This window comes from Ptychodera flava (genome assembly GCF_041260155.1).
Source record: "Ptychodera flava strain L36383 chromosome 23 unlocalized genomic scaffold, AS_Pfla_20210202 Scaffold_24__1_contigs__length_23054250_pilon, whole genome shotgun sequence".
NCBI classification, from domain to species: Eukaryota; Metazoa; Hemichordata; class Enteropneusta; family Ptychoderidae; genus Ptychodera; species Ptychodera flava.
The window spans coordinates 5,458,607-5,475,025 of NW_027248278.1; the positions used below are offsets into that span (position 1 = coordinate 5,458,607).

The 16,419-nt window shown below is 39.3% G+C and overlaps 1 protein-coding gene across 1 annotated transcript; it reads right to left on the minus strand.

Annotated features, from left to right (window-relative positions):
* Positions 1–2,325: 2,325 nt before the first annotated feature.
* LOC139125055 (galactosylceramide sulfotransferase-like) lies at positions 2,326–12,177 on the minus strand. Its single transcript, XM_070691167.1, has 3 exons — positions 11,933–12,177; positions 8,409–8,556; positions 2,326–4,595 (listed from the first exon to the last, which is right to left on the minus strand). Exons 2-3 carry the CDS (start codon positions 8,537–8,539, stop codon positions 3,539–3,541), a joined length of 1,188 nt encoding a protein of 395 aa, XP_070547268.1. The 5' UTR covers positions 8,540–8,556; positions 11,933–12,177; the 3' UTR covers positions 2,326–3,538.
* Positions 12,178–16,419: the final 4,242 nt, after the last annotated feature.

Genomic DNA, 16,419 nt, shown 5'->3' on the forward strand with positions numbered 1-16,419 from the left:
TGTCAAACTTAATTGCCGTGGTCGACGTACTGAACTCAAACTATCGTGGGTAGTCAGTTAAGATTGAAAATGATCAATGTTGACAATATTTTTCTTTGCCCTGTACTGTAATCAATGACTGTACAGGACTCTAGCTCACGGGTAGAGTAGAAACAAAGATAAAAAGAAAACTCTTACGTAAATTGAATTTTTCCCTTGAGTATGCAAAAAAAGAATTACACCGCTGATTTACCCCGTGGTATGCGTGCTAAGTGTGTCTACCTACACCATGGCTACTCATGCCAGAATAAGGGAGAAAACAAGACTCTTATAAAAGGTTAGAATGAGATTTCAGACGCCTTTTACAGCTGTACAACGTGTATTGTATATCTGACGAATTTGTTGTTTCCCTGGAGACGCTTAGAAGTTTGTAAGGAAATGAGAAGTGAGTTTCCAAGTTGAGGAAAGCATGTCTGCATTTGACCTCGAAATTTAAATAACAACGCGTAAAGTGGTTATATTGAGAAAAAGTGAAAGGCCAGACCATTGTCAAGTGTAAACCGCCGGCGGCTCCATAGCATGGCTGGCGTGGCTATTCACAGAGCCTAGGACACAACTCGAAATTCAATCAACTTCCAACGGGGCGGGGTTAGGGTAAATATCCTCTCAGGAGTGATCGTGCTCAGACCAGGTTTAAATAAAAACACACATTAACACCCCGCATTGAGGTAACTTTAAACTGGAATATGCAGTTTGTCAATGAAGTTCTAACATCTAGTGCTTGTGTCTGTTGTTAGCATGGTTACATGCTTTTGAAACTTTGTAGAAACACTACACCTGATACGCTGTGCTGCTAAAAAACTAAACAGCTGCCGTTCAGACTGTTTTATATTACATGCATAGCCCAGATAGAAAGTGACTGCTATGTCTGGTATGTACTGTACGTGCGTGTATGGACAGAGAGGCTGCGATGTGTGATTCTAGGTCACGTGATTCGGCGGGCAACATTGGAAAAAGCCCGAAGAACACTTCACCATTTTCCAACCTCTATATATCCTTACCACGGCAAGTCGTAACACAACCACGTTAACATTGTTTACGGCGCGACTTCATATCCGTTCTTGTTTATGTTTTTGTCATCAGCAGACGAAAGGCGTTTGTGTCGGGGCTATCCCGATTCGCCCTTTGTTTAGCTGAGTCAACTTCAACGAATGAAAATGCACCGTACCCGCAGGTTGACCAATGAAAACATTATAACTCTACGGCGTGAGTGAAAATGCTTATGCTTGCTTGTCAGGCCTAAAGGCGTTTTGACCTTCAGCATTCACATAGGTTAGTATCTACAAAAGCGTCCATGCCCAACGACCCGGACGGCAACAGTATATTTTCGCTTGTCCGCAAAATGGTAGGGAACAATGATTTATAGTTAACTTCGTTCAGGATACAGACTGTATGTATAATTTTCTATAAATGTACCCGCCAGAAATCTATAACACTGCTGTATATCAGCCCTTCTTTCTACAACAAAATCGTAATTTCAACAAGTGGAACACAATGAACAGGGTTCAAGAGGTCAAACAGGGTGAAAGGTGAATTTCAAAATGTACACACAAGGATAGAGAGGGTGTTGTAGCTATCATATGCCTATTGTGGTTGCAAAGTCCTTGGTAATTCGATTACATGCCACGCTTTGGTGACAAGATGTTGTTAGTTCTGTTTTCGTCCACTTCAATTACGATTTTTCGAAACGTAAATATTCCAAAACTGTCCCTAGTCGATCGAGCTTGGTCCTCACTATCCTAAATCTTCAACGCCGGACTGAATTCAAGCTCTGAAAACTTACAAATGATAATTTGATCCGTGGTCGGGACGAGTCAAACTTCAGGTGGCCAAATGTAATTGCGTGCTGCTTGTGAAAACGAAATCAAGCCAACATATGTATCTGCGTTTGTCTTTGTTCAGGATTAAACATATCTAATAAAGGTATATGGAATATCTCTCACACTTCATGAATGTCGGACACATACAGAGCCTTCACCATGCCAGAACCAGTTTATAGAAATGCCTCTGAAAGGGATATATCTGATCAAGGAATAAATTACAAGACAAAAATGTTTAAATGGTAAGTTGAGAACAGCTTCTTCGATTGCAAGCTTTATCAAAACCTTGAACTAATTTGACTGTTGCACAGAGAACTTCAGGATGCATCCCTTGATGTAGCTTCACTTCCGTCTGCCCCACCGTTGAGGGCGTGCAATAAAAAACTTACGGTCACTCATGGCTAATTTCAGAGGGCTAGTAGAGTATGCGTGCCTGTAAAGAACCACACACTTTGTCACATATAAATGATGTTAATATTTTTAGCAAAAAGTAAGGACTGAGTTTATTAACATCTATATCAATACAGTATTTTTGGCTCACTTTGACCAGCACATCACCTACCAGCTAGAGGAAGAAATTGACAAATTTTACCCTGAGATTTTAAGCTAGCAGAGTTGATATTGCACGCCTTTTCCCCGTATTTCATATTTAAAATTGTCAGGATCAGCCTAGTACGTGATCATGATCAGAATGAATTGCAGTATATGGCTCCTGAAAGAGTGTCATTGAGAATAATCTTCTGTTCATACTCACGATGATAGGCGCGGTCGTCGGATTTGTTCTCGTCTTCTTCATCAGGCTTGTCATGTTCATGATCTTGATATGTATATTATACGTTTTCGTTAAAAACCACGATTGACGACAACGACGCCAATATGTTTACACCATGTCAATTCTCGCTTTCTCTCGCCGTCCGTGAGCTCGCGCGTTTTATCGCAACATAGAGCATCCTAAATCCAAGTTTTATCGACTTGATTCAAGTTTATAAAAAATATTCCATTTTAAAACTCATTAAGGAAAACTACACTTGTAGAATACAAAACACAAGAAATCATTATTTCTAATATTTCTGTTCTTGTGAAAGCACCTGCCTAGAACAGTATCTCTCTGTTTATGTTGTTAAGGGAACATCACTACACAGAACCAGAAATAATGATCTTCGTCGAGCTACAGCGATTTGAAGTCATATCATCCAAAAGAAATGTAACTTTGACAATTGAGATGAAACAGAAAGTACGGCGTTTCGTCCTACACTCTCATGACAATTTGTACAGAGACGACACGCATGGTAATTTGCATAATTTACTCTTGCTTCATAGCCGCTCAAACCCTCCGATGAAACCATTACATGGAGGGGGATGCCGGGGGATTGTTCATGAGGGGACTCTACTGTATTGTCATACCCGTCCTGACTTCCAGCGTTATATCAGATGTGCGATTAAATTGACATAATCTTTTCCTATTGTTGTGTAATTACGAATAATTATTTCCTGTAAATTCCATTGCACAGAGTTTTGTCAGAAAACACAGGCCACATACTACATTGTAGCCAGATATTCAATAAAATTTACAAACATGAAACACTTGACAGATTTAGAGATAACGTCCTGATAATTCACAAATAAGAGAAATTGCATATACACAACTATTGTCTGGTATTTCTTAGCTATATCACCGACTAACCGTGTTTTGCCATGCTCACATTGTGAAGTTCTTCGGCCTCTCGCTTTAGTATGACGTGAAAATCGGCGGTACCAATGAAAGCTTGTTTGCACTGAGAGCTTGCATTAGTCTTCATTACAAATTCATCTATGTGGTTATAAATTAGTTTTCTCTCGCTACTGTCCACACATTCGTCCTCGAACTGTTTCAGACTGGTCCGATACTCCCGTAAATCCCTGTAGAAATCTGCCCCGTAACTGTTTATTTTCTTCCAGAACGTACGATTGAAATGCTCGTACAACTTAACGTCAGCCTTGTTCCACTTCAAAATCCTCTCAGCGACCGATTTTGATATCACGTAATGGCTGTTGTTACTTCTAATTCCTTTGCTGATGTACAATATATCATCGAATTTCCAGCATAAAACGTTTTTCAACAAGACAAGCGATTCCTCGAAGTAGTCTGCTATTAATACTAAATCAAGTTCTTTGTCCAACTTGTCAATCATTTCATTAATTGCTGAATCATTGTCATTAAAGCGATGATCAAATCCCAAATTAAATAACATACCATTCCTTAAACGACCTCTTCTAACCACTCCGACTGTTTTGGCATATTTGTCAGGGTTCTTCATGAATTCTTCGAGAGCGTTTTCAGTTTCATTTAGACCGAATTTGCTTGCAAAGTCATAGTAGCCAAACGCTGACTCAAACCTCTGTACAGGACTTCGTAATATGGTGATATAGGTGGCATTAGGAACAACTTTATCAAGTTCCGGTCTGTTGTATCTCAAATGGCTTGCTATAATGTTAAAATGAGTGCTCTGATTACTTGGTGGTCTTTCATATTGTAGAAGTTCATGGGTGAAAAGCTTCTTCTCCTTAAATAAATGTCCCTCCTTTGGCAAGGCAAACGCCAATCTACGGTTGTATCCGAAACGCTGGATGACAGAATTGGTTGTAGAACTGGCTGTCTTGTGAGTCTTGATATACACTATTTGAGTGATTTCTGTACACGAAATTCCTCCCCGCCCATAGCGTTTTGAAGAGTTTCTTAAAAGGTCCGAGGCAAATCTGAAAATATTCAGAAAAATGCTCTAGATAAAACAAACATGAGAACACATGCCGCCAGGCATTGTCCGGTTTCGCAGGCTCATTATGTATTCAAATATATGGCATAAAATCAGCATAATGAAGCGTTAGCTGATGACGTAGGACTATCAAGTACGGTTTCCCTGGATTATTGGGAGGAGAACTTCGATGAGGTGCTAAATGGCTCTCGTTAATTGGGATTAGCTGATGAACAAAGTGCTACTTCAGTCGACCGAACGACGGTAAAATTGTAGTTCTTATTCCATTATTCTCTGTGACAGCGAATTCTCGAGTTCAACGTTTATCTGTATAGGAATTTACAAAAATCGTAAACACAACAAAAAGAAATGCAAATATTAAAAAAAACAAAAACAAAATGATAAAACACCGTAACAGACAAAATGGCCGTGGAAATAAATCAGCACAGTCCCTCTATCCACGGGACTGTGAAATCAGCCATCTTCCAAAGAAAAGCCGACAACAACATGAAATTGATCAAGAACCTTCCATCGCTCAAACGAACAAACACCGAAATAATAGCACTAGGCAAAGGCCTAAAATTCATTCCGACACCAACAAAACCAAGCAGAATAAAACTGCTCCAGGATTTCAACAAATATGGTCGCAAAGTGAGACTGCGCTACACCATGAGACAAAAACAATCGCAACAACACCCATTCAAGGAAAAATCAAGCTGGACTTCCCGAACAACAAACAACCACAGAACTTGAAAGCTATCTGAAGCTGCTGAACTTGCACTTCTAGAGATATCCTTTCAAACAAGGAAACAATTAATGTCGCGTGCCTAAAGAATCGTGATAAACCAGCTTGCAAACAATAGACAAATTATCATAAAAACCCCTTCGACAAGGGTCGGGGTATCGTCATTACAAAAGATTACGTACACGAATGCGAAAACCAGTTACGCAACACTCAGTATTATACTCAAATAGACCACAGGGGCTCATAAGTGCCTATTTAAGTCAATATTACAGTGTTTTTCTTTCTTTTTCAATGTTACAAATAAAGCTGAAGAGCACAACATTTGTGTAGCTGTCTTTTGTGTAGCTTGTATTGGCATGTATAGTGCGCCCTCAATGGGGAATGTGATCATATGTAAATACGACCTTTAGTTCCGTGACCTCTAGCCAATTCCTCTGGCCATGCCTTCTGGCCACGTGTACAGACGTCGCTGTGTTTACTGTACTATGAAATTAGTACAGTAAGCACAGGGCCTCATAAGTGCCAGCGTTTTTCTTTCTTTTTCAATGGTACAAATAATCCAGCTGAAGAGCACTACACTTGTGTAGCTGTCTTTTGTGTAGCGTGTATTGGCATGTATAGTGCGTCCTCGTAAATGTGACCTTTAGTTCCGTGACCTCTAGGCCCGGCTCTAGCCATGCCTACTTCCTGCCCTGCCCTCGCTATGCTTACTGTACTAATATGTACAGTATAGTGCGCCCTCAATGGGGAATGTGATCATATGTAAATACGACCTTTAGTTCCGTGACCTCTAGCCAATTCCTCTGGCCATGCCTTCTGGCCACGTGCACAGACACGTCGCTGTGTTTACTGTACTATATTTTTTAGTACAGTAAGCATAGCGAGGGCAGGGCAGGAAGTAGGCATGGCTAGAGCCGGGCCTAGAGGTCACGGAACTAAAGGTCACATTTACGAGGACGCACTATACGTGCCAATACACGCTACACAAAAGACAGCTACACAAGTGTAGTGCTCTTCAGCTGGATTATTTGTACCATTGAAAAAGAAAGAAAAACGCTGGCACTTATGAGGCCCTGTGTTTTCACGGGTTGAAGCGGTTTGAAACCGGACACTTCCTGGCGGCAGTACTTGGCATGAAATTCCATTATAAGTTCTTTGAATATATGAATGTGAGAAGGATAGATATTATAGAAATAACGGGCGACGCGCTGACCATTAACGTTTATTAATGGGCAAAGGCGAGAGGAAAGCCAAAAATTAACTAGCGAGGCTTGCCGAGCCCGTTAATTTGGCTTTCCTCTCGTCCATGCCCATAAATAAACATTAATGGTCAGCGCGGGGTCTGTTATTTCAATTATATTATATTATCAACAAACCCTGAAAAACCGTCAAAATTTACGAAAATATCCCGTGCGAACGACAACGGGGCCCCAGAAACTTACAGTGAGTAGTGCGTGCGCTGCCGAAATTTTGCAAATCCGGAGATGTTTTTGAAAGAAAGCGTCTAATTTTGGCCCACAAATGCTCCATTTTATTTTGTGGTTGATTATGAATTTTGTACAAATCACAATTTTCGTTTAAGCTGTAAAGTTACCATGTTTTGACTGCCCCAAGGGTGATGACTTGGCAACCACGACAATGTTAAGCCAAAGGACATGCCTGGTTTCATGCCAGTGACACAGTGAAAACCCTTTGAGAGCCAAATTCAATTTTTGTCTCCTTATGAAAATATACTCTAGTCAATTTTTATCAGAGTTTTGTCAAAGTTTGAAACAAACTTAAGTCAATGAAGTGTGATGTCCTTTCGGTCCAAAATTATCAAGAAGTTACAGAAAAATTTATAAAAGTCGGTAAAAATGTTGCACTAAAATTTTGGTGGTGGGAACAATTTACAGCACTCAAAGGGTTTACATCCTTTTATCGTGCCCCTACTGTCACAATGCATCGCATGTAATTTGAAACCTCAATTAAAACACTGATATTGAATACTTGTCGTAATGTGGAGTAGCAATTTATCTGAACATGCATCATGATATCGATGTCTGCTCCTAAGCCATCTAAAGGTACTAATATCGCAGGGATGAAACTTAATCGCGTGGTAATGATGCTTAAGGTTCAAAGACAAGTATCGAAGCCTTCCAACAAATGAACTCTCTGCAGAAAGTTAAGCTCGTAACCCCATCAAAGAACATATTTTCTGAAAGCCTAGATATTGGCTTATACTGTGTTTTGTATTATTTGACAATTTGCATACACATGGACAACGTGACAGTCGGTTTGAATAACCTCTTAAAAATCCGTTTTTCGTTGCCCTGCACTAAATTAGCATGATAACAGGTGTTGTATCAATCTTTTTTAAAGGCAGTCTGGGATTTTTTAACTTGTCCTACTTTTTATGATACGTACTTTGAAAGGTGTTAGACCAGGGATCAGCAATTGGTCAGATAATTATCTCATCACGTAAAACGTTCTACAGCCTAAAACAAAATCACAGACACACTTTGGAAGATTAACATGGACACATTTTTATCATGCTAATTTCGGAAATACTGCAATCACATTCAATATGAATTACTCACTCGGTTCATGAACCATTATTATGAGAAGAGAAAGTATCCGAGTTGGTTTTATCAACGTCTTCGTTGCTTGGTGAATAAATACTTGTAACATTTACATTGCACCATGAAAGTGGCTGACAATTTTTTTCTGAACTGACCTATATTCTATGTTGATGTTTAAAGTAGCTTGTACATCTTTTCGGATCATCGTTTGCTTTTACATGAAAATTGCCTGATCATGTAAAGTATAATAGTTATGCCAGTAACGTAAGCTAGAAATATGTACAAATTAATAAATATTTTGCATTTAAAGGACCACTATTTGTATAGTTTTGCATTGATTACATAATTTTGCTTTTCAAACTGAATGAACCCCCGTAAACATATGAAAAAAATTGAACAAAGGTAAATAATAATAATTAATATAAGTATTATATAGAAATAATAACGCTAATAATAATAGTTTATTAAATCATCTAGAATACAACATTATTCGGATTGAACCGCTACTTACCGACGCAAATATGTGTTCAACTTTGTAGTCGGTGAGATGAATTGTTCATTCGACACAGCAATGTAATAAGTCGTCATAAAAAATGATATTGCTGTGATGAACAGAAAAGCCTTCCTACTCGTAATTTCCATGATTATTGACGTTTGTTCTGGCAGAAAAGAAAAAGATGGAAGAGCAGTTAAAAAGGCGAACAAACAATTAAGAGGGTAAAATACTTCGGACTTTCGAGGGAACACTTTCGCAGGGAGGGGAAATTTGCTTTAGGGAAAGCGACTCCAGGCATCATCTATACCTTTTTGAGTCTAATGTATTTTGTCTGTGTATTTAATGTATAGCTGTTTTGTGCATAGAACTGCATGAGCATATCAACACGTGCACTTGGACGCAAAAAGGGTTACAGACTTTCGATTGTGATAATAAGCCGCAGTAACATTTATTTTTGACATCTTTTTTGTCCATGCCAAAGTCAACTCGACCAAACCTCTGGCAAACTCGACCACCTAGACTAATCCTATGTGACTGACACTCATACATACATATACAGGTCTCGAGTAGAAATATGTATTTGGAACCAGATGGCCAAGTGGTATGGGATGAGATGGTTCTTAGACGAGTTGATATATAGGTCAACAATAGGCCTGCATGTATAAAGCATTAATATATCAGCATACAATAATAGTAGATGCGTAACGCTGACGCGTCAGTTTACGTCACCCTCATCATTTGTGGATAAAACCGTTTTGAATTGCGACCAGATAATATCAACAACCGAGTAAAATTAATCCGGACATTTAAGCTCATTATTTTTGGAGGGAGGGGGTGTTGCGAGGGATTGGGATCGAAATGACCAGTGGGGCGCTGCGTTTATTTATTTGATTGAGTTTGATGGAGTTGACTGCGGTCGAATTGGATTTAACACATGAATACCTATCATCTCCATGGTTAATAGGACGTGTAGTTCAGACGTGTGAAAGAACTCAGGCGAGCTTACGTAATACGGATCGCGATGTGCACAAAGCTTGACGCTCGCCAGGAGATGCGTTTTCGTTTCAACGCAGTGTGTAATGCGACTTTCAACCTAGCGCTTAGGCTTGAACCATGGAGGTAGAACGCTTCCTACCTCTATGCTAGAACGATCGATGATAAAACTTCCTGGACGGCTAGTAATCAAATCTCCAGTCACGGAACAGGTTATCCGCTATTATTTGCAGGTTCAAACCTTCCTCACATTCTGCCGATCTATGTCCCAAATCTCAATAGGGACGAGCCCGAAAATAGACAATGAAAGCTATGCGTTTCCTCTGTGTAAAATGACAGTAGGCACGCATCATTTTGCGACCCCAAACAGTGGTAGCGGGTGAAGCCCATTTACGGCTTTGGTATGCTTTTTTAGCTACACCATTGAGGTTCACCTCATACCTCGATGGCAACATCATCAGCCCTTGGAAGAAAAGTGAATAACAATTGTGTAGTTTTTACAAAGTGACATAGTTTCAAGGAGAATGTAAACTTGAGGTACAATGAATGTACATGAATCAATCGCTGCCTTGGATGACACAGATCGATCTGCACAGCAGCATCAACTTACCAGCGGTGTTGTCGCTGCTGCTTCAAATTTGATAAATAATCAGGCACAGATAATTGATAACAAAATAATGATAGTTTACTGACAACTTTCACTAAGGAGCGATTGATGTCATTCAATCAAAAATTATCACAGTCATAACTCTCGTGTCAGAACGCGATCATCGATGGTTTCCATGGCAGGAAACACGGGACGGTAAACTTCCGTTTTATTGTTAACGATTGATCACGAGTTTGAAATGAAAATCAAACCAAATGCTATAAAAACAAACTTTTGAAAAATTATTCGTGAAAATTTTCATGGACTAGATTACCTACGACAATCTTATTTAATGTTCTTCTAATTTCTTCCAACAACTCTCCGTTAAAGAGAGCAGTCCAGTCTTCATCCAACTATTCAATTTCTTTTTCATGATTACAACCTGGTAATTCATCTAAAATTAGCTACATCCCCAGAATGACAGGTTTTGTTTTGTTTTTCAGCAGTTTGACAACCAGTTATCACTTGTGGTTTGTTCGTTTCTCTCTCCAGGCTTCATCAAGATAAGTCTATACACTCCCTGTGAATGTTCAATTCTGCAATGCACGTCAAGCCATAGCCAAACGGTTCACTAGGGTTTTTTCTTGGGCATCACGATAAACTTCGGCATAATATATGGTAAATTCAAGCCATGGAAATACATTCCAATTGCAGGAATGGATATAGATGAATTAAACAATAGAAATTCATGACAAATACATGATTGATAGGAAATATATTAAAACATGCATTAGCCATTATTTAAGTGTAGTAAGGTGTTTGTGAGAGTGAATATCAAGGTAAATACAGGCAAGAAGCAGGGTCTTTAGAGTAGTTTCCTGCATCACTCTATATTTCATTTTACTTGCATGTATTTATACCAAATACATACAGGTTAAAACACACGTGTATATGGGCCTGTATTATGAGAGGCTCACCAAGTGAAAACAACTCAGCGTTCAAGTTTATGGAGACGGTGAGAATGCCCGAATAAATGAGGGTCTTTGTTAAATTTAATTGTGAACATTTCTCAGGTTTCAACATGTCAAACGAAATGATGCATAATTTTACACAAAGACATTTAACTACCAGCCTTTGTGGTATTCACAGTCTCTCTCATGTTTTGACTGCGATGATGCCCGATTGATCACAGCCTATGTTTGCAACAGAGAACATTTCTCCAGTCGGGACCGTGACACGTGTCAGCTGAACTTTGATATTGCTCTTACTGCGCATGCGTATGCCGAGGCATTAACATTACTGAAACTGAAGTTGCGCCGACTTTCATTTCAGTCGCGTTCACCGACCTACAATGCCCTCTTAAGTTATGCCTTTACCCTCAGTCTTTGTACCTGCCATATAATAGCATTACCTTGTTTTGTGTCCCTTATGTTATGGTGCAAAGCTGACCTGATGACGTAACGACACAATTGCGCAAGCGCAGTGCTAAGTTATCGCTCGTGATCATAATTATAATCAGTGTGTTGTTCAGCCATAGACCGATATAAGAAATAAAGTATGATGCTTCAAGGTACAAAAAGAAAAAAAATCTGTCATTTTTCACCACGTTAACAAACTCATTCCAAACACTGAAACAATACGTTGTCTGTATCGGCATTCCCAGTAAGGAAGCAGCTTTACATATGCATAGACATAGGATACATTCAGTCGCCAAAACGGAAGGGCGGTCATCTATTTCTTCACTACTCACGCCGATGTGTGAAGGTTAGACTGAACCGTGGCTATCTCGCGGGTCAGATCGCGTTGACGCGTGGTCTAATGAATACCCTCTGTTGCCACACCGTGACCTAGAACGCGATAAACACTCCTCTCATTTGTATCACTTTTTCAGCATTTTGAAAATGGCTTAATAACTTTGTGATTGCGACAGGACATGTAACAATTAAAATAATATGATTACCTTGTATAGTCTCCTTTGCCTGTTGTCGACTTTCTCAGTCACGCCTTGCCTTGGGCCTCTCAGTGAGTGTGCTTCGCCCAGAGAGCACGGCTTGTGATGTCCGACCGGTATTCGTGCGATATAGTTTTAAATCACGACCTCGGGTTTCCCTTTGAAAAAAGCCCTCTCAAGCACCGATGAAGTTATGGTACATAATTGCTGGATACCTTGTGTTATCTTGCTTTCCTTTGACTATAAAAGATCAATGAGAGCATTGGGTAGACTCGTTAGCATGACCATAGCGTGATTGCATAACAACTTCATTGTCGGCCATTGCACACTCTCAACCACTGTTCAACCTTTACCAAGGACTTTGTTTCCATGTACAGACCAGACGCAGTTCGGTGCCGTGTGAGAAAATTCAAGTACGCTGATGTCGAACATCCCTGCATGAACTCAGTTAACATTCAGAAATATGTTTTCATTCCCAATACTTTTGAAATTTTGTCTGTTGTCTAGCATAGAATATTCTTCAACAAGACAAGAGTACATGTCCTTAGTACATGTAATCGGATAACAATACCATATCAAGTTCGAATTCTTTGTCCAGAATCGATCATTTCATCATCAAATTCAAGGCTAAGCGCCATTCCTTTTCTTCACAAGAATCCTTCTCCATTCACATACTATTTTAAAGGTCTTTTATGAAGTAGTCGAGAAGGGTTGGCATTCTTGATTAGTTAAATTTTCTCGCGTAACCCGTTACGTGATTGCGCGCGTAAACATAAAATCCAAATGCCTATTCGAATCTCTGTACTTGACTATGTAATACGATGATATACTTCGCATCGTACAACTTTATCAAGTTCTGGTCTGTTGTTGTCTAAAATGCTGCCTATACGAAGTCAAAATGACTACTTTTATATCTAGATGGTGTTTTGAAAAGTGATTTACATGAGAAAAAAGTCCTTCGTTGACTGTATGTCCCACTTTAAAAATGTATTGATCCACGGGTATAGTCAAATGGCTGACTAATAGAATTCGTTGTAAAGCTTGCTCTCTGGTCGGTCTTAAAAAGAAAAAGTCGGTCACTTTTCATGAATTTTGTTTGATGCAAGATACTACTTATATTGTTTGACATGTCGAAACATACTGAACGAATGGGTGACCATGCATATATTCGACCCCGGTTTTAGAAACGATACATGAAACCATTGCGAAAATGAATAAATGACCATTAATTCATTTTTGTCATTCTTTCATTTAATTTGTCTAAAACCGGGGTCGAATAAATGCATGGTCACCCATTCATTCAGTATCTTTCAACATGTCAAACAATATAAGTAGTATCTTGTATCAAACAAAATTCATGAAAAATGACCGACTTTGTCCCTAAATAAAGGTTGTAATAGTTGCTTCATTACACAGAGTGTTTTCTCTCGTTTGCACCCACCAATAGATTCCCCTTCCAAATACAACACAACTGAGATCAAAATCGAAATGTAATGCAGGGGCATGTATGTTATGAACTCTTTGGGAACTTATCAAATATGCTAATTTATGATCTTTACTATAAACTGTTAATTTTTCATAATACAAGGCTGTTGCTAAGAGACAAGCACTAACCAATTTGGCGGCCATTGTGAAACAGCGGCCCCACTAAAACCATAGGGTATCGCGAGCAATATTCGCCTAGAAGCTATGAATATGATCAATAAATGTCATGTATTCAAGTAAACTTTGTTCTCATTATACAAGCCATACCTGTGTCAAGTGAGTGCCTATTACTTTACCCTAGCTATCTCTGTATAGTTTTTCAAAGAAAACAGTCTATGTCTGTTAATTGCCCTCCCTAATCCCCTTTGTTCTGCCGGTCACCAACGTGGGGGCTTATCGCCCTGACCAAATAACTCGTTAGCAGCTCATAAGGTAGTAGACAGACGTCGTCCATTTTGCCGGGGGAATAGTTGTGTGGGCATGTCATGCTGTAACGGCGGATAAAATGAACAATTCTATTATGTCAATACTTTCGTTGGTATCAGAAATACTTCCAGAAACAAAGTAGAGGAATCGGCTGATTCATTTAATTAGGTCGCGAATTTCTATTCAGTGAATATAACGATCTAACACCAATGGAATTATGATAAGCCTTATCGAAATATTCACGGAATGGTCACACATGTATTAATCTAGATGTCATGATAACTCATCTCGTGCTCCGCCTCTCCTTATTAGCACAGACCACCCATAAACTAAAATAGCAATCGGAAAATGCCGAATTGGAAATTAGGTTGCAGTCCCCTTTTCCCACTTGCAGCTTTGAAATGTGGACACCACACAGCACAGAGTTTTCTAACATAAATGGAAATGGATACGTTTCTAAGATAACTAGCATTTACGACGACAGTTGTATATGAAATACTGACTGGCCGCAAAGTACCATCCTTGCAAGGGTTATTTACCAATTTCTCATAATTTCACCAGCGTTGAAAACTTGTTCATTTCGAAAAAAGACCAAAAGTGCTTCATAAACGTGAAGAAACGTTTAAAATTGATTATTAGCCTAAATTCTATTTTCTAATGGAATACCTAAATTAGAAAATGGAGTGGCCGCAAAGTGCCACGGATTATCCTCACAAGGGTTTTTACCAATTTCTCACAATTTCGTCAGTGTTGAAAATTTGTTAATTTCGAAAAAAGGCCAAAAAGTGCTTCATCAACGTGAAAAACGTTTCAAAATTGATAGCGGCCAAACACTTTGTCAATTCTATTTATCAGGTTGACGTAACTTGAAAATAGGAAATACAGCCTATTTCCTATTTTCATTTTGGTGCAGACATGCCCAATCAGGACTGGATAGGGTGTTCACACAGTCTAAGCAACTCGGCATTGATGAGAACGACGAGCATTCCCGAATAAATTAGGGCCTTTATTGACTACATTGGGAACATTTCTCCGGAACTGATACTTGGTTTAACACACTGCTTGCTAATCGCCTTTGTTTTATTCAAAGTCCCTCTGACGTTTTAAAGAAGATGATGTAAGATTGCCCTGATTAATCACAGTCGTTGTCGCCTACAGAGAACATTTGTCCAGTCGGTATAAGTGTTAGCACGGCTTTAATATTGCTCGTACCACGACTACAGTCTCTAACTAAATTGCGGATTGACCGCCATGTCAAGGCTTTCTACATTACTGAAGTGTTGAGCCGACGACCTATGGTGCAGTCTCGTTCATCAACCGAAAATACCCTCTGAAGATTTGCCCTGTCCTTCTCTTTGTAAATGACACACATTGGCTTCGGCTTTTCTTGTATTTCGAGGACACATAGCTTCACTCAAAAGCGCTCAGCTGACCTGATGATGTGACCTGATGATGTGACGAGGCAATAGCACAAGCGTAGATAAGTTATTGCTTATCACCAGTGTGCTGCTAAACCATAGACCTATAAAAATAAGGTCTGATGCTTCTAAGTACTAAAAGATTTTCGTTGTATGCATCGGTATTCCGAGTATTTAGGCAGCTGCTATCACCACAGACACAGACAATTTTTCTCCTTGTCTGTTCTATTACCATCAACAATTATCTTCCGTCGGGAAATTGCCAGCGGGAGGATGTCGGGATACAGAAACAGCGTAGAGACTCGAAGTCTTGAAAGTTAACATCGTTTATTTCTTATACATGGATATTACATATTGCAAGATAGTTCATTCTCTCGACATGTTTATTTTCCGTCTTTCCCTGGTCTACTCTCTACTCGTTCCCTTCTACGTTCTGTGCCGAATCTTCGCTTGCTCTCGCTTTCTAGAAAGACTGTTGAGGGCGCATCACCATAAGGTTCAGGATAGAGCTGCGTAGCGGAACAACTATAAAAACAATAAAGGAACGGCCATACTCTGGAAGAAAGACTGTGAACTTGACATTAAGGTAATTAAAATCGCTAACGAAGGACGAACAATTATAGCTACGTTAGAATATGACAATGCTAGTATTTTACTTCTGAACATCTATGCTCCAAACTCTGTTAAAGAACGAAAAAACTATTGCAATTTACTCAGTGAGGAAATCGAAAAAGCCTCACGAGATCATGTATCAGATTCCATGATATGCGGCGGTGATTTCAACTGCGTTGTAGATACATCCAAAGATAAGATATCATCAGCTAGGTTGTGTAATGATAGTAGTATAAAGGAGATTAAAGCTATGATGAATCAGTTCAATCTGACTGATGTTTAGAGAAGACTACACCCACATCTTCTCCAATACACGTGGCACAGACTTTGCCAAGACAAAAAGAGCTATCAGACAAAAGTTAGGCCAGATCAGTGGCTCTTCACGGGCGACTTATTCACTGAGGTTCAAAAGTGTGAAATTTTTACCTCGTGTTATGTCAGATCATCAACTAGTTGCAGTTGATATGGAATCTTTAGAAGATGTAAAACGTGGGAAAGGGACATGGAAATTCAATAACAGTCACTTGTTATGTATTCATTTCAAAAACCAAGTAG